The sequence below is a fragment of the Protopterus annectens genome, chromosome 11.part0 (genome assembly GCF_019279795.1).
Source record: "Protopterus annectens isolate FY-2018-M chromosome 11.part0, PAN1.0, whole genome shotgun sequence".
NCBI lineage: Eukaryota > Metazoa > Chordata > Ceratodontiformes > Protopteridae > Protopterus > Protopterus annectens.
In genome coordinates, this window is record NC_056745.1 from 208,759,775 (window position 1) to 208,783,287 (window position 23,513).

The 23,513-nt window shown below is 37.3% G+C and overlaps 1 protein-coding gene across 1 annotated transcript in view; it reads left to right on the forward strand.

The window, feature by feature from the left end:
* LOC122814922 (leukotriene A-4 hydrolase-like) overlaps positions 1–23,513 on the forward strand; it is a 334,501-nt gene that overhangs the window by 241,471 nt on the left and 69,517 nt on the right. Inside the window, exon 13 of the mRNA XM_044087186.1 lies at positions 16,112–16,215. Within this exon, the coding sequence (XP_043943121.1) occupies positions 16,112–16,215 (104 nt within the window). The remainder of the gene's footprint in view (positions 1–16,111; positions 16,216–23,513) is intronic.

Below are 23,513 nucleotides of genomic sequence, written 5' to 3' on the forward strand. Positions count from 1 at the left end.
TCAGTTTTAGAGACATAAACTAATTATCTGTTGTCGCTCTATAATTGCCTAATATATTGTGTACATTTCTGGGTCAGTGTGTACAGGTGCATTTGGTTTACTTTCTACTGCAGGCATGCACATATGACTGCATCATTGTGCCCTAAATTTGCTGGTGCACACTGCTATAGTGGCATTAGATTTTGCTTTGTTGGTGTTTTCTGAAAGTATTTGCTGTCTTTGACATGTTTTGCTTCCTGGTTGTCTTTCTGTCTTCTTGCTACTCTTTGTGAATATTGGTGTGAGGTTGCCCTTGTTCATGTTCTGCTACCATTACTGTAAAACAGGTTTGTTTTCCTGTGAACCATGTGTTCAGCTAACCTTATCTTCTCCTTGCACACTACTTTTTTACCTCAGTGTTCTAACTGTATATGGACCATGAGCTTCTGTATTATGTCTGGTATCTAAAGCACTGTATTATTTTGTGTTTGTCATTGGTCTTAAATTATTTTACCTCCTATGATTGCATACATACAATGTCAGATACCTTCCAATGCATTATGGTATTTCTTGGAAACACTGACATGATATTATCTATGTTACAATCAATCAATGAATACAGCAGGGAATTATTTTTATACAGACTCTACAGCATTTAGTGTGCTACAGGTTTTAAGGTGTACATTTACTACACTGAATTACAGTGAAAAAAATAACTAATATGTTGATCATAGGTTCACACTAAAGTTATTAATATTATAGCAATAATGCACAGTTAGGGCATGGGCTATAGTGTAGTAAAACAATGAGTGGTAGTGCCTGATCACAACAGCAAAATTCTAGTGAACAAACACAGGGTGACTGACTCCATTTATAAAATACCTAAATGATATCACAACAGCAAAATCCTAGTGAACAAACACAGAGTGATCACATTTATAAAATACCTAAATGATTAGGTGTCATGGACGTTTATCATAAAACTTTTAAAAATTGCTTTGGATGGCTTTTGTCTACATGTGGGGAAATTGCAAGTTTGGGAGCCTATTTATAATATGTGACTTATGGTGGAATCTAACATTTCTAATCATAGCAAATTAAATTCATTAAGAACTTCTTTTTAATTAAAAAAATAATGATTATCTACTGAGTAGTAATAGAGTTGTGATTGGTGGTTCACCCTACTACCTATGAAGCTATGGTATTGTGAGCTAAGAGGAGAAATAGGCATGTTGCACATTTAGAAAAACATCAGCATCAGTCCCCTCTTTACCCATCTTTATAGGGTCAGGGTGTTGTAGCAACTGTTGTCACCATTTTCAATTCAGTGCCACTCCTACCTTTTTTTGACAGTTATGTCCAGCTGTCGCATGTTTTTTCTCATGCACTTTATACACTACATTGCTAGCTGTCCTCATTTCCTTTTGCCTTCTTCCTGCCTCTCTGAAATCTGCTTTACTAAATTGCCTTTTATGTTATGGTATATTTAACAGAGACACTATATTCCTCTTGAACCTCTATGCAGTTTGGGAGAACTTTGACTTCTTGAAGTACTTTTTTCTTGCTAAAGAATGCATCCTAGTACTGATCTCACGTACTTCATCTCCACTCATTAAGTTTCCTCACCTGTTCTACCATTACTGTTCATGCTTCTGTGCCATATAAAAGTGCTGGTCACACCACATTTTTCTATACCTTACTTTTCAGTGTTATGGCATTTTTCTGTCACACACAACCCCTGACACTTTCAACCAGTTGGCTGTAACACTTCTGATTCTAACTTTGACCTTAAAAACAAATATAGGATAAAGTCCATGATAAAGCAGGGTCACAATCCAAATTAAAAGCAACAGAAAAAAGGCAGACTCTGCAATGCTACCAAAGTCCTTTATTAAACAAATTAAGAACAAAGCTTTGCAATTAACAATCCTTCATCAGTGCAATAAAAACATGCAGAACTTTGCATTAAATAGTACAATTCACAGGAAATTCATAACATAGCACAATCAATAATATCACATCATCAATGAATATAATTAGTACATAAAAAAGACATTTCAAAACATATACATTAAAATACATTAAAATAAAAATGAAACTTTTATCTCAATAATAATTGTTTGTCTCAACACAGGTTTAACACTGACCATGTTGTTAATTCCAGGTGCATGGTCAGCTTGCATATGAATAATCCAATCATACTCTCTCAGTTCTTATTTATTATTAATATAAGCACTCCTAGGATTTTCTGAGTGTTTCGATAATCCTAAACATATATTCATGATGTGTGCCCCTAACGGCCAAATGCTTAGCTAAAGCATTTGTTATAATTCCTCTATGTATTTCTGATTTATGCTCTATAATCTTTTCCTTGAGGTTTTCAGCTGATTTCCCTATGTAGAAACTTGTATAACACTTACAATTTGCTAAATAGATAATGAAAGAAGTGTTGCATGTAGCAAAGCATTTGAATGTATAGATCTTTCCTGTTACCAGATGTGTAAAGCTATTATTAGTACAAATGGTATTACCACAACAACAGTTATAGCAAGGAAAAGTTCCAAGCTTGTTACATGGTTGCAGACATATCCTAGATGGCAAATCTTTATAACATAACTGACTTTTAAGGTTCGAACAATTTCTGTAGGTAATATTAGGCTTTTCCCTTATATATTTCCTAAGCTCTGGTATGGCATTTAAAATTCCCCAATTATTCATTGTTATATCTCTCACTGGATTGGCACATCTATTTTATGTCATTAAAGAATGTAAGGGCCCATCAGATTTATTTTTGGTATTAACTTCATTATATATCTCATTACCACAAAAATATGGTTTAGCTTTACTTTCCCTTTCCCTCAGAATCTCATCTGTAATATTGTCCAAAATATCTTGACTATACCCCCTTTCCTTAAGTTCTGAAGTCACTTTAGCCATTTGACCTATACACCTTGTGGTATCTGTATTCAAATGGCTTGCTCGTAAATACTAGCTCTTAACAATACCTTTAAAGGTATGTTTAGCGTGCATGCTAGTTTTATGTAAATACCTTTTAGCGTGTACAGCTTTTTTATATATACTAGTTTGAATCTCAGTGCCATCAATTAACAGTTTGATGTCTAAAAAATGTATTTCTTTCTTAGCAAAAGTCATTTCAAATTTTAAAAATTCAAATAATTAAAAAAATCAATAAGTTCATTCTCAGAACATTCCCAAATTAAAACTACATCATCAACTAAATGTTTAAAAAAGTAAACTTATGTTTAAAGTTGCCCGGATCATTATAAATGTACGTCTGTTCCCATTTATTTAAAGTGAGGCTGGCATAGGTGTTAGCAGCAACAGAAGTACCCATTGCAACACATACAGTCTGATGATAACATTCTCCATCAAACATAAAAACATTGCTGTCAAAAACACCCTCTAACAATTCACAAATCATTTGAACCTCTCTTCCTTTAAGTTGGTCATGTTCACATAGTAACTGTCTAATAGCAACCACCCCATAATAGTTAGGAATCACAGTAAAAAGAAATTTGATGTCAAGAGTCACAAAAATAAAATTGCTATGTTTATTAATCTTATACCACTAAGAAAATGTGATAAAAAAGTCACCTGAATCCCTAATAAAGCTTTTCACATATACTAAATATTTACTGAAAATACAATTGGTCCCATAGGAGGGTGGGATAAAGATTTATGAACTTTGGGCAGACCATACAGGACAGGTACAACAGGACATAAAACTGTAAAATAATTAAATATTTCAATGCAAATATCATTCATAACCTGAAAATCATAAATACACATATTAATATTATGAATACATTTGGAGACATCACAGTTACTTATTTTTCTAAAAGCCTTCTGATTTGATAAAAGTTCATTTATAAAATTCAGATAGTTGTCACGATTCATTAGAACTATCACTCCCCCTTGTCAGCTTCCTTAATTATTATGTTATTTTCCTGTAGTTTAATAAGAGCATCAAACTAATTTTTAGAAAGATTATACATTTTTTAAATCATTCTTCTCATATAAAGATCAAATTTGTTGCTCACATATATCATGAATAGCAGTAACTGCAGGATTACTGAACAGTATAAATGTGCTACACATTTTACATACCTGGGGATCGAGCAGTACAGAATCATTAAGTGTTAATTTTAAATTTAAATTGCATGCAAACATCTTCAAGTTCGTGAGCGCATCCACAATAGAATTTTTATGAGAAGGAATACATTTATAACCACAGCTTAACAAAGAAATGTCTGCAGTAGTAAGTTCCAAGTTAGATAAATTGATTATTGTATTTTCATTCAGCGTTGTGAAACACCTGCTTTGCTGCATGTTTGAGGGCTATTGTAGGTCCTTCTTACTTCTTCTCTTCTTTGGGACTGCCTCCTGGATTGATCGCGCCTGTAAATGGTGACTTTCTTTGGTAAATTGGAATGTATTGGTGTCAGAGTTTTAAAAAAAATCCAGCATATTTGTAGTATTTGAAATAATTGTTTTCTGTGTAGAAGAAGATACATTTGAAGTTATGCCACCATTGGTAGAACAGAAAACATCAATATTAGCAGATGAATTATCATGTTGTTGCCCATTAGAAACAATATGAGCAGCTAACAGAAGAGAAGCATCATTTAATTTGTACATAGAACCATGTTGTGTAGTGTTGGCCCATATCTGTTTAGGGATAGGATCCTTGGGCCAAGAAACTATGTTACCAGATTTAAAATTTTTAATGTCTCTCATTAGCTTATGTTTTTTAGTGCTTTCCAACTTATGGTCATAGGAGCATAAACATTCAAGCATTTCATTATAGACAGGAACAAACTCTTTAAAAGAAGGCAGGGCAGAAACATCATTCTCAAGTTTACCAATTTCCTCCTGTAAGGTCAGCTCAACTTTGCAAAAAAATTAATTCATTAATGCCATGTAATCAAAGCTGAGCTTGAGATTTAATTCCTGCCACTTTTTGAGTAATCCCATATGAGGGCATTTTTAGAATTCTAAGCCCTCGTGGAACTACAATGAGTTTAATACAGGCAGATAAACTAAGTTGCTGCCACTGCAACTTGTTAAATGTCTGTACCTTATGCTCCAAAGTTTGAATAAAATGTAAACAGTTATTATTGCAGGGGACAACAGATTCATACTCAGTAGCAGCATTACTTATCTGGTTCAAAAGAAGGTTGGTTCACATATGAAGCAGTTCATTCTAAGAACGATTCAGTTCAACCTGGTTATTTCTTTGTGTGGAGGGCTGTGTCATTTCTTCCAAGGAATAGCGTCCATGGTCAATCCAAAAGCAATAAAAAACAAAAACAAACATAGGATAAACTTTGTGATAAAGCAGGGTTACAATCCAGATTAAAAGCAACAGAAAAAAGGCATACTCTGCAACACTACCAAAGTCCTTTATTAAACAAACAAAGAACAAAGCTTTCAGATTAACAATCCTTTGTCAGTGTAATAAAAACATGCAAAAATCTGCATTAAATAGGACCATTCATAGAAAATGTATAACATAGCCCAACCAATAATAGCACGTCATCAATTAATATAATTAGTACATAAAAAAAAATGTAAAACTGGATACATTAAAAAATACATTATTTATTTATTTATTTATTTATTTATTTTTTATTTCACATTTGTTAACTGGGCTAGTCTAACTGAGTTTGCAAACAAACCCATTTTCAGGGGAGACCCAAGGGGAAAAGCCCCAGGAAACATAAGTAAAGATAAAGTAACAATATACAAATATTAAATAACAATCAGAATACAAAATAATTGTAAAAAAGAAAAGGTTATTAACTACTTGTATTGCATTGATAGTAAGCAATCCATGTTCAATGGAGACCCAAGGGGAAAGAGCCCCAGTAAACATAAGCAAAGATGAACATACCGGACAAAAACTATTAAAAATAATGCAAATATGAAATGAATTATAAAGAGAAAAACAAAAGAAAAAATTATGAATATTAAGGGTTGCACTGATAGCAGTGTTCTAAATTTACTACATATAAGAGCAAAAACAAAAAGGCAATCATTGTTCAAAAGAAGGAAAATGTACAGACATTGATAGTAAGTGGGGGGAGATAAATAGTGTGGAGAATGGGAGGGGGAGAGAAAGGAGGGGGCTATAGTAGTATGGGTGAGGGTTTACAACATAGTTGACCTTTAAGGTTCAAACAATTTCTGTAGATAAAATTAGACTCTTCCCTTATACATTTCCTAAGCTCTGGTAAGGCATTTAAAATGCCCCTGTTATTCATTATTATATTTATCACTGGAGTGGGTCATCTACTATAGGTCATTAAATAACTTAAGATAGGTCATTAAATAATGTTAGGTGATTAAATAACGTAAGATAGGTTATTAAATATCTTAAGATAGGTGATTAAATAATGTAAGATAGGTCATTAAATAATGCAAGATAGGTTATTAAATAACGTAAGGGCCTGTCATGTTTATTTTTGGTATTATCTTCATTGTATACCTCATTACCAAAAAAATATAGTTTAGCTTTACTTTCCCTTTCCTTCAGAATCTCATCTTTAATATTGTCCAGAATATCTTGACTATAGCCCCTTTCCATAAATTCTCTAACTTTGACCTCCTCATTCAGATTTCCCTTCCATTCAACCACACCTCCCAGATACTTTAAGCTGTTAACCCTCTGCACTATTTTTTCTTCTGTTTCAGGTTTCAACTTCTAATTCCAGCATTTGTTGCCATGATCACTGTCTTGTCTGTACTCAGTTTTATTGCACATGCCTTCAGTTTTGTAGTCAGTCTCCTATCATTTGCTGAAGCTTCTGTTTAGAGTTTGCTTATAGTGCCACATCATAGGATCATAGGAGATTACTAGGCTATCGACCAGGAGGTCATTTTAAGCTTAGTCATTTCATAGGATCATAGGAGGTTACTAGGCTAATGGCCCTGGGTCCCTTCCAAGCCTAGCCAAGAGTTTATCCCAAAAAATAAACCTCAGTTAGCATCTGTCACCCCTGTCAATGAGGGACACAGGTGCAACCACTGGAACAAACTTTTGGTTTCCCATCCTCTCATCAAGGTTGCTCTTGAAGAGGGTCAGCAAGGTGCTTTGTTTGATGTGTATGGGAAGTCTATTCCAGACACAGGGCAGCCTCTGGGAGACAAGCATGTCTCTCCAGCAGGTTTTCTTGATGCCGCATATTAGATTTAGGTCTTTTGAGTGGGTAGTGCATGAGGAGTTAGACTTACAGATATGGAGCATCTCTAGTAAGGCAGGGTCTGAGATTGCCTTGTAGGCAAGACACAGATCACCACTGAGCAATCTGTATGATACCGAGTGGAGTAATAGTGATTTGAGCCTGTCTGCATAGGACAGGTGTTGGAGGCCATGGATTCTCTTTGTGAAGTATTTCAGTGTCCTTTCTAGTTGGTGCAGATGTTTGGAGAGGTACATCCCAAATGGGGCATTATACTCAATTACTGGTCTAATGAGGGAGGAATAAAGAGAAGTAATAACCTCTTTTTTCTGGATGCAATCCCTTTACTTATGAGATGAACCAAATAAAAGGCTTTTCTGACCACTGCCGCTACATGATGGTCGAATGTGAGGTTGTTATCAACCTGAGTGCCCAGGTCTCTCACCACAGGCTGTGTGCTTAGGAGGTTGCCATTGATGTGGTAATCAATAGGGGTCGTGTTTTTTCCGAATGGTATGATGATACATTTTTTTGCATTTAGCTTGAGGTCATAACTTTGGCCCCAGTCATTAGTTGCTGTGAGACGCTCTTGCAGTATGTTAACATCATTTGGGGATTCAATGACAGTACCCGACCACAAACTTGGTCAGCCACAGGCCTTTTGTCTTTGCCTGGACCTCTGAGAAATAGATGCCAAACAGTAGGGATCCCAGGACAGATCTGGGGAGCTCCACTAGTGACAGGTCTGCTATCAGTGGCGGAGGTGCCTGTTTTGACTTTAGGGGTCCTGTCAGTGAGCCAGTTGGCCACCCACCTGATGAGATAGGGATTTACACCAAGTGTTGTTAGCTTTTTATGATGCTCAAGTGGGGGATTGTGTCAAAGGCCTTGGCCAAGTCAAGGTAAGCTGTATGCACTGACTTTCCCTCATCCAGGGCCTTGGTGACAGTCTCAAAGAGGTCAACCAGGTTCAGCAGGCAAGATCTGCCCTTGATAAATCTGAACTGGATGGAGTCAAGTGCTTGCAAAATGCCTATGTCCTTGTTTATGAGATCCATAATAATATGCTCCATGGCTTTACAGATCAGACTTGTCAAGCTAATGTGATGATAATTTTCAGGGTCAGTACTAGCACCAACCTTTGTGCTAGGGGATGAGAATGACAGTTCTCCACTCTGCTGGAATGAAGCCAGTACTTAGGATGTGGTTGAATAGGGTCCTCAATGGTGAAACCAGTTCTTGCTGGAGATGGTGCAGAATACATCCTGGGATACTATCAGGTCTCATGGAAGCTGTGTTCTTTGCCTTGGATAGGCCCTGTAACACTTGATCTATGGATATGTGAGGTGTGGGACAAGTATCGGGGATGTCGAAAAGGCCTTTGGGAGCAGGGGGTGAAATTTTCACTGAACCTATTTGCTAGCAGGTTGGCTAAGTCAACAGGATCAGTGTAAGTGATACTGTTAAGTACTAATTTGGAACAAACCTGGACTTTGCCACAGAGGTTCCTGACATAACTGAAGAAGACTTTATGGTTTCCCTTTGTTATGGAGCCTAGTTTTGATTCATAATTGGCCTTGGAGGTTTTCACTAGTGCTCTAATTTGCTTGTTGAGGCTAAGGAGGGAGTTTTCCCAATTTGGAATTTGTTGCCTTTTATCCTTGGACAACGGTTTCTTGCTTTTGTTGTAAAGCTTGTTGATAGAGGATGTCCACCAAACAGGTTTGTGCTTCCTTGAAGAGCAGGTTTTCATTCTGCTAGGTATGGCTGAGTCCATGCAGTTGTACAGATGCTTGTATACTGCATTGGCGTACTATTCAGCATAGTTGTCTGCATTCTCTGAGGGGGCGGTGGTGTGAAGCCACAGATACCCTCCCATAGGAGGTTGCAGTCAGCTTTTGAGAAGTTTTTTAGCTTGATTACAGCTGCGGGGGGGGGGGGGGTTGGGTGTGATAGAAACTTCGAATGAGACAGTCCGATGATCTGATCTCACCAGGGAAGAACATACTATGGAGGTGGTTGAGCGGACACCCATGTTGGTGAAAACCAAGTCCAGAATGTTATCTCCTCTTGTGGGGGATGAGATGAGTTGGTCTAGTGCGTTAGAACTGATGAAGTTGAGGCATCATTGAGAAACTGCATTAGTGCAAGAATAGTTCACCCAGTCTATGTGGGGGTAGTTGAGGTCACCAAGGATAATGGTGTTAGGCGGTACCTTGATGAAATCAAGTAGGTCCAGGTAGGAGGAGTGGGTGTCCTGAGTCATGAAGAGGGGTCTATAGCTAGCTATAACTTGGATGGGTGTCTTGCCAACAGTCAATTGTACCTGTAGAAGTTCCAAGTGTGTCATGCTGGCAAACCAGTCTGGAGGTGTGCCTGTCCTTAATGAAGATAAAGACTCCACCACCCTTAGTCCTCCTCATTTTAGGGTCAGAATCTGTGGAATGAGGTATAGGCTGGTAAGGCAGGGGTGCTCTCTGCACTCCTGAACCAAGTTTCCATGACCACACAGACATCAGAATCTTCCACTGCAAGGAGGGCCTCCAGTGAGTTCATTTTCATGTTAAGGCTCCTAGCATTTAGCAGCATGATCTTCAATTTGCTTTTTGACAGATCTTTTTAAGTTGGAAGGTTTGTCTTTAGGACATTGCCTAAAAAGGGCACAATGGGGGAGGTGAGAGCCTTGGCCAGGATCTTGAAACCCAATGGTGACAGGAGAAGGCCATCTCTGGCAAAACATCGAGGCCTGTCAACCATGTCATCCCAGGCAGACAGATACTGGATCCCCTTGGAATGACACCAGAAACTAAGCCAATTCTTGAAGTTAATGATTTTTTGTTGGTATTGTGGTATCATTCTTGGTGAAGGTAGGATGCTGCTTAGGGCTAGGGTCAATACCTGCCTGGAACACATACCCTGAGAGTTCAATCATGTCTCTTTTCATATAGTCCAGGGAGGTACATCTCAAGTCATTCACACCAACATGTACAATGACAGAGTCATACTTGTACTTGTTATACAGAGACTTAAGTGCTTGTGTGATGTGGCGGATTCTGGCACCAGACAGACAACTGACAGTGACCTTCTCCTTGTCGAGCCTGGTGAGGGGGACATCAGTGTGTCTCACAACTGAGTCAGCAATGACTAGTGTGTTTGGTTTATTGTTATGTCTTGTCAGCTGTGATGGTTTATTGATTTGCCTTATGGGCTGTGTTTGTGAGACAACGGTACATTGTCTGCTGTGTGTGATGTGTTTGGTGCTGTGTGTGTAATGTTTGTGAGTGTGTTTTAGAGGTTGCTGCTGTTTAGGTAAGTTTTTTTTTTGAGGACCTTTGCATAGGTGTGTGTGTGTGTGTGTGTGTGTGTGTGTGTGTGTGTGTGTGTGTGTGTGTGTGTGTGTGTGTGTGTGTGTGTGTGTGTGTGTGTGTGTGTGTGTGTGTGTGTGTGTGTGTGTGTGTGTGTGTGTGTATGCTGTGCTTGGCTGTGTGATGTGAGTGGTGTGGTGTTTGTGCTGTCAATCTCTTCTTTGTCAGGATTACTGACAGTGGCATGAAAAAGCATGGATTCCAAGTTCCTGATGTACATGCATTTCTCGCAAGTAGAAGAATTATGTGGTAGGAGAAGAGGGTTGCCAGTAAACATGATCCCAATGTAATACCATGCAAATGCTAGTCAATATCCAAGATTGCATTTAGAGAAGACTGCCCATGTCCAGGAGGGTTGTGGGTGCTAGTCCAGTAATAATTTTCTGTGCCCCATCCACTTGTCCAGGTTCCTCTTGAACAGTGTCATACAGGTGTTCTGTTTCACATGAATTGGTAGCCTGTTCCAAAGACACAGCAGTTGCAGGGAGATAAATCTGTCCCTACAGCAAAGTCAAAGGACATATTTAGGTCCCCTGAATGGGTAGCCCTAGTTCCATTCGATTTACTGATATGCAGCAAGTTCATTAGGTTTGGGTCTAGGATTGCTCTGTAGGCCAGGCATAAGTCTCCCCTAAGAAGTTTAGATGACACGGAGTATAGTGACAGGGACTTTAGTTGGTCTGTGTAAGGCACATGCTGGAGCCGCTTGATCTTCTTTGTTAGTAACCTTTGAGGTCTCTCCAGATGCTACAGGAGCTTTGTACAGTACATACCAAATGGGGTGTTATAATCAATTATGCACCAGATTAGTGCCGAGTATATCGAGTTTATAACCTGTTTTGCTCTTGAGGCAATGCCTTTACTAATCAAGTGTGCTACATAGTCTTCCTTACTACAGTAGACAAGTGGTGGTCGAAGTTAAGGTCGCAGTCAACTTGTGATCCCAGGTCCCATACCACTTTGTGGGTACTTAGGGTATTGCTGTTGATTTCATAGTGTGAAGGGACACTGTTTGTGTCCAAGGGAATGATGATGCATTTCTTTGCATTTAGTTTAAGACCATGACTAATACACCAGTTATTGGTCTGCATATAGCAGATATATCTCTTCCAACCTGTTTGGTGATGCAATCCAGCAAGAACAGGAGTAGATCAGCACTTAATCCTGATGCACATCCAACAGTGGGAACCCTTCAGGGAGTCTGAATACTGTTTATTCTTGTGTCACCAGAACCTTGAACAAAGACTACACTAATTCTACCATTATCACCAGGACTTCAAACCATCACAGGATTGCCTAAATCAACTTTCTTGGGAGTTATGTGTCTAAGAATGCCCAGTCAGGAAAAACAGAGACTTTAAAATATTTAGAATAAACATTGTTAATAGTACATCAGGAAAAACAAACACTTAAAAAATTTAGAATAGACATTGTTAATAGTACAGGGATTATATGCAGTGTTCAGTGAGACTACAAGGATGAATGATTACTGTTCGCACTTGTGTTTGAGACTACAAGTGTTCACACTTGTGTCTGAATAGCTGCATAGTGAGGAAAAGAAAAAGACTTGTTTGTGAAACCCCAGTGATCGACCCTGTCATGTATGATCACTAGAGTACGACTGCTGTTTTTTTTTTTTTGTAAGGTGGATCTTGCAGTGCACTTTTTTGTAAGAAGAAAACATAGCTGGGATTTTTAAATAGTGGGCTATGAAGGTACAGGAAGCCCCTGCCTACAAAAGTGCTTTTTTTTTTCTTTGTACGATTGTGAACACAGATGGTGTTTGCATACCCATGGTGTTGTAATTTTATGACTGCAGTTCTATAAGGTGATCACAGATAGAGTCAAAAGCATACCAGAGTACCAGGAAAAGAATATGGCAGTCATTTTTCTCCCTAAGTGGTTGCTATTACTTTAGAGTTTTCTCATTTCTGAGCTCATCTTTACTTCTCTGTAACTGTGAGTTATACAACTGAAATCAAAAAGAGAGCTCTGAATGAAAGAACATTAACTTGTTGATTTGGAGTGTATAACTCACACTATTTATTAGTAGAGCAAGAGAATTTTTAAATGGCAAAAAAACAAACAAAAACAATAAATGGGTCTTTTGAAACTGCAGCATATTATTTTTATTGAGTGAAGCACTTCATGATTCCCTGCAGTTATAAAAAAAAAAAAAACTTTAAATAGCTTTGTAATTTTTTTCATTTCCTTTAAAACGTTTCTTCTAACTAGGGCATCCTGAAGTGCTTTACATAATGATAATACATTGTGGTTGCAAAGAAATCCATTTCTGCTATATGTATCTTGTCTAGATCTTGTATCAAAGATTATATTATACAGAAATGTTAGAAAAGATACAGGTTGTATTGCTGTATTAACCATTATGGAATAAATTATTAGCAGCGTAGCTAGGTTGTACGGGAGGGTCACTTGCCATGGGTGCAGAATGTTGGCGTGGTGTCAGATAATCCTGATTTCTCTATAATTTGTAGTCAAACCTGAGCAATCTAGCACTCTGTGTGTGTGTGTGTGTGTGTGTGTGTCAAAATTATAGCTACAGTTTAAAAGAAAATAAATTCTTTTGTTGCACTAAAACTAAAACTACGTGCAGGTAGGGTATGTGACAAAGGGAAATACTGCCAGCCCAGCTATCTGGAATTTTGTAAATAATTCTGTGTAATTTGTGAATATTGATAAGATTTATACAGAAGTGTGTGTAAAGTACTGAGCTAAAATGTAACCACAGCATGCCCTATTGGAATGAAGCAGGTATGTACCTGCACTATTGTGACTGTTTAGATTTATATGTTTAATGGAAACTGGAACACAGGAGGTTAACTTGAAAAAAATTCAGAGAAATAGTTGAAATTAAATTGTTTCATAAACACATAATAAAAAAGATGTTATCTCTCAGTTTCAGTGCAGTAGCAGACATAATGTCTAGAGCTAGAAGTTCTTTGTATTGTCTTGAAAGAGAAGTAATTACTAGGTTTAAGATGTAGAAATGTTTTATTGTTTTATGACTTCCAGGATCTGCAAACATCTAAGAGATATGTATTTTTCATAGGGAGATGCTAACATTCTGTTCATTTCTGACAAAGGGGCTTTAGCTTGAGAACTGAAGTCAGGTGACAAAAAGTGATGTCATCCAAGCTAACCCAGCAGTAATATCTGATATTAATTTAAGAACTCTCTCAGAGAGAGACTGTGCATTTTGCATTTTGTCTTTGACCTAACAACATCAAATGAAAAATCCACTCACCTTTACACTTGCCTTGCTATAAGTAAGTTTTTAGGGCATAGTAGCTCTTTTGGATTCAGATAGGAATATAATAAAGTGCAGCTTAGATTTTTTCTTTATTTATTTGAGACTGTCCTCCAATGCTGTTTTATATATATCCTGTGATTTTGAACTCTGATGTAACTGATTACTGAGTATTGTCTTGTTCTTTTATTATTTATTATTAAATATATTTAAACCTTTTAATTTGGTTGGTCTGTTTAGAGATATTTAAGCTCTTGGAGTACTTGCATATCTATTTGGTGACACTGTACAGGCCACTCCTAAATAGCCTTGCTCTTGGTCAGACTACCATTTGGATTAATAGTAACATTACACAGTAGGATTGGATATCCTTTGCTAAGGGTCTTAAAGTAGTTGATAAGAGTTGGCTGGTGGCAGTGAAAACTACCTTATAGTCTAGGCAGAATGGGGCATAGTTAGTAAACCTGTGCCAGCCTTTCTCGGGTGTGTGTGTTTGTATCTAAATCAAATCTCAAGGAGTGTGTGTATCAGCTACTTGGGCAGGGACAAGAAGCACTGGTTGGACAGAGAGGGTACTTGAGATCTTGGTTTGGCCACTCAGCTGAGATCTCAGCCCTATAGCTGTGCCAGTGGGGAGTCTTATTGGGGATCTGGAGAAAAAGGGAGAAATCAGCCCCAGACTGACTGTGATCTCTGTTTTCTCTTAAGGGACATTGCAGTTTACTGTGTGTGTACTTGTCATACTCCCAGTGTGTACATTTCCTGCTGTTGCCAGTGGTGAGGATTGAGGATCCTTGATTACTGGGCCAGTGCAGAGGCATCACAGGGTATAAACTGTAGCAGCTATTTGTCATTTGATGCAGTTTAAAAAGAATAATTTTTTTTCTTTTTTTTTTTTTTAACTGAAACATGAGTGCTGAAGCATTCCATGCATACAGGATATAAACTATAGCAAATGTTTGTTACATCTGTAGTAAGCAGTTTGTTACAGTTTCTAAAGAAGAAGAAGATTTTTTTTTTAAACTGAAACATGAGCACTTCAGCGCTCCATGCTGGCAGGGTATAAACAGTAGCGACTGTTTACTACATTTCTAGCAAACAGTTTGCTACATTTTAAAAGAAGAAAATAATACATATTTTTTTCTTAAATATATTGAAAGAGAGTTGGGTGCAAGACACAGAAATGAGACCTGAATTTGCTTTTCAATGGAAGAGCTGGAGGGGGCATAGATTTAACTGTAATATAAGTTGATCACTTACAATGAAAGGATCAGCATATTTCAGTGATGTGCCTCTTTTTTCTTCACTTGAAGAGCTGAGGGGGTAGGGCACTGGTTTATAGTACTGGCCCCAGGGCCCTGGATGAACCAGCTAAGCTTCCACAATTATTTGTAGTGCATGGAGCATGGAGATTGGATACTGATATTCAGAAAAAGACAAACCAGTTAAGCACCAGAGTGGCTTGAGACCCAACCTTAGCAATTGTTAAGCACTCCCTGCTTAAGTTGTTAAAGTTGGGGTTAATGCAGGGGTTGGCAGTAAAATTTGCCGGTACTGATCTTCAAATGACAGCAGCAGAAATAAAATATTTATTTCTGTCTGCTGTCATTACTGACATCATGTCCTTGACTTCCTACTAAAAAGAAAATTGCTAGAATAACAGGGGGTGTGTGTTTGCCTGCTTTTTCTAAAGTATTCAAAGCCTGAAACATAAATATATGTTATTATTTTAGTAATTCAATCATCAATAATTTGTCCAAAAACAACAGACTTTATGAGGAACAGACCAAATATGAGGCAAAAATCTGGACATTCTTCAAAAATCTGGACAGTTGAAAGACATGGCAAACTGGCTGTAAATGAAAGGGGCGGTGTTACACTGCCTTTCTGAAAGTGCTTGCTAAGTGCTTTACAACTCTGAAAGGCAGCAGAACAGTTAGCACATTTTTTTCTTATTTACTTATCTAGTAGTACATGGAGCAGATAAAGCTCCATGCACCACAAAGAATTATCATCTGGTCTGCAATCCTAACTGACTTAGTTTGTGTTCTTAACATGGACGCCAAGAAATTCTCTCTCAAAATGAATTTCTGGCATCCATATCAAGAACACATAACAAGTCAGTTATGATTGACAATCTGATCATAATCACCTGTGTGTTGTATCTTCCTGTAAAATTAACAAAAATCTCAAGCAATTCTGTTTGAAAATAAAATACTAAAAACAAAATAATTATTAAACATTTAACATAACACTTTGCAGCTCTAGCAATGTAAGCATTTTTGCTCTATTTTTAGATGTCTTCATTAAATTTCTCCATGCATACGTTTGGAAGTTTGCATTTAAAAGTATAACGACAGATGACTGGAAAACATTTCTGTATGACTATTTCAAGGATAAGGTACAGTAAAACACACATTAAATAAATGTCTAATTCATTATATTAAATAAATGTTTAATTCATGTAACTAAAACCTGGAAGAAAAAAAAAGATCTAGGCTACATAAAACAAGACATTTGTGTAAATATTTGCACTAGCTCTTTATTTTGTAATGTGATTTGTGTATTAAAAGTGAAACTATGATTCAAGGAAGGCCTAGACATAATACATAATGCATAATATTCTAATGGATAATGAATACTTTGAATTGCTGCTGCATCAAGAGATCACATGTGCAAAGTTTGTGGTAAGAATGAGAAGTGCTAATTTCTTCTCAATATAAAAATGCATGGACTGTGAGGACATTTAAAAGTAAAATGCAGACAGGAAACCTTTTTACTGTTTCTGTTTAAAAGAAAGATGCTCAAGAACTTTTGCAAGCAGTACCCGAAGAGATTGTAATTCATTATTAACACTCCAGTGGGCAAGTTGATTTCATTTAGACAAATAAGACTTCATTATAATAGGTTTTCTGGGAGCATGTGGCTTTATTACCTTCAGTGTATTTCAGTCAATTATTATTACATCACAAAGCATTAAATTGTTGTAATAATAAGTCCTGACACTTTTATGAAAGTTGAGCTACTATATTAAAGTTGTGATGCTGTGGGAGTTGAAGTCCCCACATGGGGTTATTTTGTTTTGTGTGGCTATTGATGTGTATGGTAAATTAGTATTCATTTTTGGCACATCCATATTATTTTTTTCTTTTCTAGCAAATACAATATTACAGTCTTCAATGTCTCATTATTTATCAGGATTCCTAGTTTCCTACAAAGATTAAACTATCCATGGAGAAAACCGATCTATGATAAGGATCAAAACTTCAGTATACAATCCACTAAACAGCACAAGAAACTAAAATGATGCAAGACCCAGTCTTTATAGTACATGAAGAGGTTCTCCCTTGAAGAAACAAAGAACTTCTGAAAGAGTTCATGATGAGTACTTCACTTACCCAGCTGACAAAAGATTTAGGTTTCTTTTCATGCCCTCAAAAAATATGGCTCCATACTGTTAATTTGCAACCAGTAGTACAGGGTTTGATTCTTACTACTGGCATTTTCTTGCTGTGCAACTATGTGTAAGGTAATTAGCCAGACATTTCTCCTGGGCTAAGCCTGAAAAAGGTCCAGGTAGATAAGTGCTCTATCCTGATTAACAAATGTAAATAAATGAATAAGCTTTTTGAATTAACGAATGCAGAGGGAACACACACATTTAGTCCCAATACAGTGATAGAGTATTTTGAACTCTGCTCCAGAGCTTCAAGGAGTCATTGTTGATCTGAGACACAAAGTGCCATCTCTGTTTTCCTTCATATTTTGTTCATAACTGAAACACTTCCAGGTTAAGATGTCACTCATGATCCAATTGCACTGCATGATTAATGTGTTCTGCTGGAAGTTGACTGACCACTAACTTAATATTTAGGAATATACTTAGAAGCTTAGGCTTGGCAAGACATGTTAGAAGGGGACAGATGTGGTCAACAAGGTGGGGGTAGACAAGTTCTGGTGCATGCAAACCCCAATGATCTGTCAGAGGAGTCTTGACAGGCAGAGCAGGGTTGTAGCAGCAAAATACTAGGAAAGGTATTGGATTGTGTTCTCATGGGTGTTGATTATGTCAGTGGCTGCTACTCTGGAGATGGAGAGTAGTGGGCTTTGTGGTGACTACCTGCACTAGTAAGCAAAGAAGAGAGGCTGGGGACTAGTTGGGGTGGAGAAAGCTGAGGGGAAAAATATCTGTATGTTGGGGACAGCATCCGTTTGGGCCAAGAGGGACATCAGTACTCAAGCTGGAATGTAGAGGTGCATCTTAGCAATTGTGACCTTGACTAAGATATAGGTTGCAGTGGGTGTCATAGGTGCAGATGAAGGATGGATACTCAGTGGAAAGGGGAAGGGAGAGAAATAGAACGTGGAAGAAGAGCAGAAGTTGCTCTCTTAGAGTATGGCTGGATGGTGTTGCTGTGTAATGCAAGATGAGGAGAGGGCTGTTGTCTCAAAATATATAAATTTTCTTGGAGTAGATTTGAAGATTGTAAGGGTTAGAACGCTGGATGTGTTCTTGCCTGGAGGAGTGGTGTGTGTTTCTGTGCGTGTGTAGTGACTAAATGATACTTATGATATTATGTGAACGTAAAGCATTTTATATCGCTAAAAATCTTAGCCATTCTATAAAGTACAAAAGCACAACAAGAAAAAAAACACAACGACAAGAAGAAATTGCTGAGTGTACTTTTTTGTGGTTTTATGCTTTTGTCTTTCAAATTTATAAAGACCTCTTCAGAACCAAAAACTAACACAAACTAACACAATTATCAAAAACGTAAATGCTAAATTTGGTCACATAATGTATGTTAAAATTCAACATACAGTTTTCAGTGAAACAAGAGAAAAACAGTTAAAACTATAAATGTAAGACTATGTTTATCTTAAAGAATGTTATTTGAAGGCACCTTTGATACTTAACATTTTCTTTCAAGCCTGGTTCACAATTATCATCCAAAACGAATTGTCAGGATAGTTCTTTTTCTTCTAACAAGGCATCAGGATGTTATAATTTAGCTAGTGAAGAGTTTAATGCTTGCTGTAAGATTAGCTGGTGATTTACATGACCAAATATCTTAGATAGCTCAAGGAATAACACTCCCACATAATATCTCTTGTCTAGTGGCTTGAAGATATCAGGGAACTCTTTTAATAGGACATTTTAAATATTGCTGTGTCAGAACTCATGCTGCTGAGTTTAAACGAATGACAAATCCACACCAGAATTTTGGAAAGAGAGCTGTGATGTAGGGTGATAATTCTATACACTATATATTCGGTTTACAATTACAAGGTTGAGACTCAGAAACTCAAATAGAACACATCCGAACCTAGAACACTGATGTTCAGAATGCCAAAGATTGGCAGTACATAATGCCCAACTTTGTTCCCCTTCTGGACTCATGTTAGCACTTGCTTCTGGGTTGGAAGCGTGGGTTTCAAGGTCTTGGCCTTGAGTCTCAACTTTGTAATACTGAACCATATATTCTAAAGGTGACTCTTTGGTTCAAGATGAGAGCACTAATAGACAGTTTTCACAATACTGAAACAGCTGATGAGCAGAAAGGCCTAAATATTGACAGAGAAGGAATTTTTCTGGAAAAAAATGCATTGATCTGGTTCAAAGGGCTGAGCATTTTCACACTTCAGTTTCATGCTGACTTGAAGTAAAAAGGCCTAGAATGGAAGTTCATCAGACAGCTGAGACCATACATGGTTAGATATCAGAGGGAGGCTGGCTAAACGGATAAACAGACCACCGAGTCATAAACTGCTGATAATTATTATCACTGGATCTGGTGATTGCCGCCTTTAGGAGGTACATACCAGCTTCCATTCAGGCCCAGCCTCCTGACTAAGTGACACACTATCTACAGCATGGAGCCTGTAAGGTTCACAGTTCTGCTTTATTGCATGATGAACCTAGGCTTTCTCCTTTTCCATGATGGGCGAGCTGATGTTAGCTTCTCACCTCCATCTTTATCATTCATAGCCTCACCAGCCAGCTGTAGCAAACATGGATCAACTGGGGTGTAGGAAGGACTTTATGTCACTGAGCCATTTCTTAGATGCTTTCAATATAGTAGTCTAGTGTTTTTCTTTCTCCTTCTCCCAGAACACAAATACTACTTTTATCAATAGGTAAAAGTATTTTCTCCATAATTTTAAATTGTTATTAATCAGTAGCAGTTTAAGAGTCCTTATGGTTTGTTTAATACATACAGGAACTCACCTCTCCTCCTGCAGTAAGACAAAAAACTCTCTCATAGTCTTCCTTGTTGCTCTCCATTTTTTGGCTTTGGCAGGTGTTTTCCAATATTTTAGTATATTTTCAGCAAATAAAAAAAACATGACTTCATTACCCAATATTTTGTATCCAGTTAAAATGGATTTTTGTGTCTGTGGCACCAATGGCTTTAGATGTAAGAGCAAATAAAGCTGGTGACACTGGACACTCATGATGGTTCCCAATAACTTTAATTGGAACCAAAGAACACCACTATTGCTATAATAACCATTTAACCTGAATGTTTTATCTTGGTAAGGCCAAAACAATTTTTCTAAAACCCAAAGGCTTTCAAGAAGTTCCTTCCAATAGTGCCATTTTATACTAACGGCTGTTTGTTGTTTTCTCTGCACCCAAACTCATCATTAGTCACATGGGCAGCCTTCATCAGCAACCTGTAATATCTTGTCAAATGTCTATGCACCAACCTACACTGACAATTTAATTCCTTATTCATGCTGCTATGATAGACGTGGACATTTGTGAATCGTGAGTATCAGTCTGTGGAAGGATGACACATTCAGCTCATTATCTCCTGTGGTGAAACCACTAATACAACTTACTTCCATGATTGAGGTATTGTTTTCTTCTCAAAAATTTCAATGAACACTCTCAAGAGAAAGAGAACCACCTTATCTTTATTTTATCTCCATGCTTCTTCATTGCCCAGAGATTTGCTTTGCACCTGACCCTTCACTGTTTCCCATATTTCCTTTGTGGTCACAGGGACCATCAGTTCATCTGTCTTCCCTTGACAAACATGCATCCCAAACGTATTCTTGCATCTACTTCTCATACTCTTTCCATTTTGTTTTTGCATTACATAACCTGTCATAGTTACTCCTCAACACCTCCACACTCACTACTGGATCTCTAATTACAGCCACTGAACATTCCCTGAGACCTCTGTTGTCACAGTTACGTGGCTTGTGTCCTTTGGTATACCTGTCAGATTTTTTTTTTTTTTAACTAAAGTATCATTGAAAGACTGACTCATTTAAAATTGAATTTCTTATCCAATGAATCCTCTGTCTCCCATCTATTTCCCTCCATTTCTTCTTGAACTGTTAAGTGACCTTCATTTATCTGTCTTTCCAAACTTTCCAGCTTTTCACTTTTAAACTTTAATACTTCTGTAGTCTCCCACAAACACTGGTCGTAGATGTATTTAATTCTTTTACCACTTCTGTTGTTTTATCCTTTTCTACCCTTCAAACATCATTTGGAAAGCTCCGCTACATTTATCTATCATTCCCATTAACAATTGCTTTCGCCAGTCTGCAAAGTTCCAAGGCTTCAAATAGTAAACAAGGAACCTACAGTGACTGTCCGAGGCACAGCACATGCTTGTCTGTATTTGCAACTCTGAGTGGGCAGGATCAGAATACATGCATTCTCCGCCAAAATAAAAAAAATGTATCAATTCTGTTTCTTGAAATAATAAGTGTGGCTGATGTTATAGAATATTGCTTTAAAAATGGCACAAGGCCCCCTCCCTTTGGCTGTATCATAACCCTTGTGTAAAGCCCCATGTATTTCAAAGTTTGAACAAATCTTGAGCCACCATTTACATGCCTAATACCCATTAATACATTCCATTCTCCCATATAAATAGTTACAGATTCCTGAAAAGTTGTTCATTGTATTTATATTCTATCTGAGGTGGTCCTTGTTGGAAATACACTCTGAAAACAGTCAACCTAACTCCACTTAGTAAACTCTAAGTAGCACATAACATCATTTTGGCCTGTTAGTTTTTTTCCTTCTGTAAGAGACATATTGTCGATATCTGCAGGACAAAGTCCCTGCACCTAGCTGCTTGAAAGGTAGAAACTATCCCCTCATCCTTTTGCCCTTAAAAACTGATTCCTGATCAGTTTCATCAAGGTGCGCCTCCTGCAAAGTGACAATCCAAGGTCATGACTGTTTCGGATATATCATTATTGTTTTTCCTGATCACAGGTGGTTAATCTTTTTGGATCCCATATAAACAATCTCATGCAACACATAAAACAGAAATGACCCTTCTTTGACTCCCTACTGTTGGTTCTCTCATTTTATTATGTGGTCTTAGACCAGGGAACCAAGTTTACCTTATGAAAATTACTTCCTTCCAATTTACCCATTAAGTGAGACCAGGCAAAAGAGCAAATTCTTATGTTTCCTGTGCATAAATTAAGTAATGCTATAATTACGTACAAATCAAGCCAAATAAATGTATATATGAGACTATGTATATGAGCATTCATTCCTCTCAAAACTATGAATAATGCCACACATCAGGCCTAGTCTCCTTTGCCCAGCACAAAGGCAACACTATGTTTGTACCGTTCTCCTCTGATAAAAAAATTGCCAGGTGTCCTCATTCCCCAGCTGACTTTCCCCTTTAATCAAAACACTGGAATATCAGTTTCAATACACTGTGAAAATGTTGCAATCACAATATAACCAACTAATGACCTAATTTTTTACACTGTAAAATAACCTTGATAACTCATCCAGGTCAGTCAAACTAGGCTAAAGACTTTATCGATAAAATATACATCCTTTACACAATACTGGAAAGTTTTTAATTGGAAATGCTTGCACAGAGCATTCTTAACCCCAGACAGAATCAGTAAAATTAGTTCTTCCATAAAAGGAGTATGTTATAGATGAGAGCAAGTACACAATACAGATTGGAACCACATTTTCTTTGATTGTGTTAAAATTAAGCCATTCCGGAATGGTATTAATAACTTTCTACAAGCTTTATTTAATGAATCACTTTATTTAACTAAAGCTCTTGTATTATTAAATGTGAATGAAGGTCCTCATTTGAATAGGTCAAACATGTATCTAGTATGGACTATACTTGCAATTTCAAGGAAGTGTATAACAAGAAGATGGAATACAAACACAATACCAACTTTGGAAGACTTCTACAGCCTACTGAAGACCACAGCATTATTGGAAATTAAAATTAAAGAACTAAGAATTTATCCAAAGCCATTCATCAACAACCCTTGGAGAAAAGTCGGTACTTACGTATTATCGCAACCAGATTTTCGCGGTTGCGAAATTTGCATGCTGGAGTGAAACTGAGTGCGGGAAACCCAGTGAAATGTTATTTGACAGCCTTACTAAAGAAATGTAATTTTGGATTACATTCAGGAAGACAAACAAATGTGCAGTTCTTCTTCCTATTTTGTGTGCATTACACACGCACGCTTCAAACTGTCAGGGGTGCTGTGTTACTGACAAAAGGTATACTTTCACTGTAAGGAAGGAATGCTGTGAAGAAAAACACAGACACTCATGGAAATGCTTTCGGTAAACCACCTTTCTTTGTAAAACTTTGTAAACACGCTTTACAAAGAAAGAGTTTACCGAAAGCATTTCCATGACCATGAGTGTCTGTGTTTTTCATCTCAGCA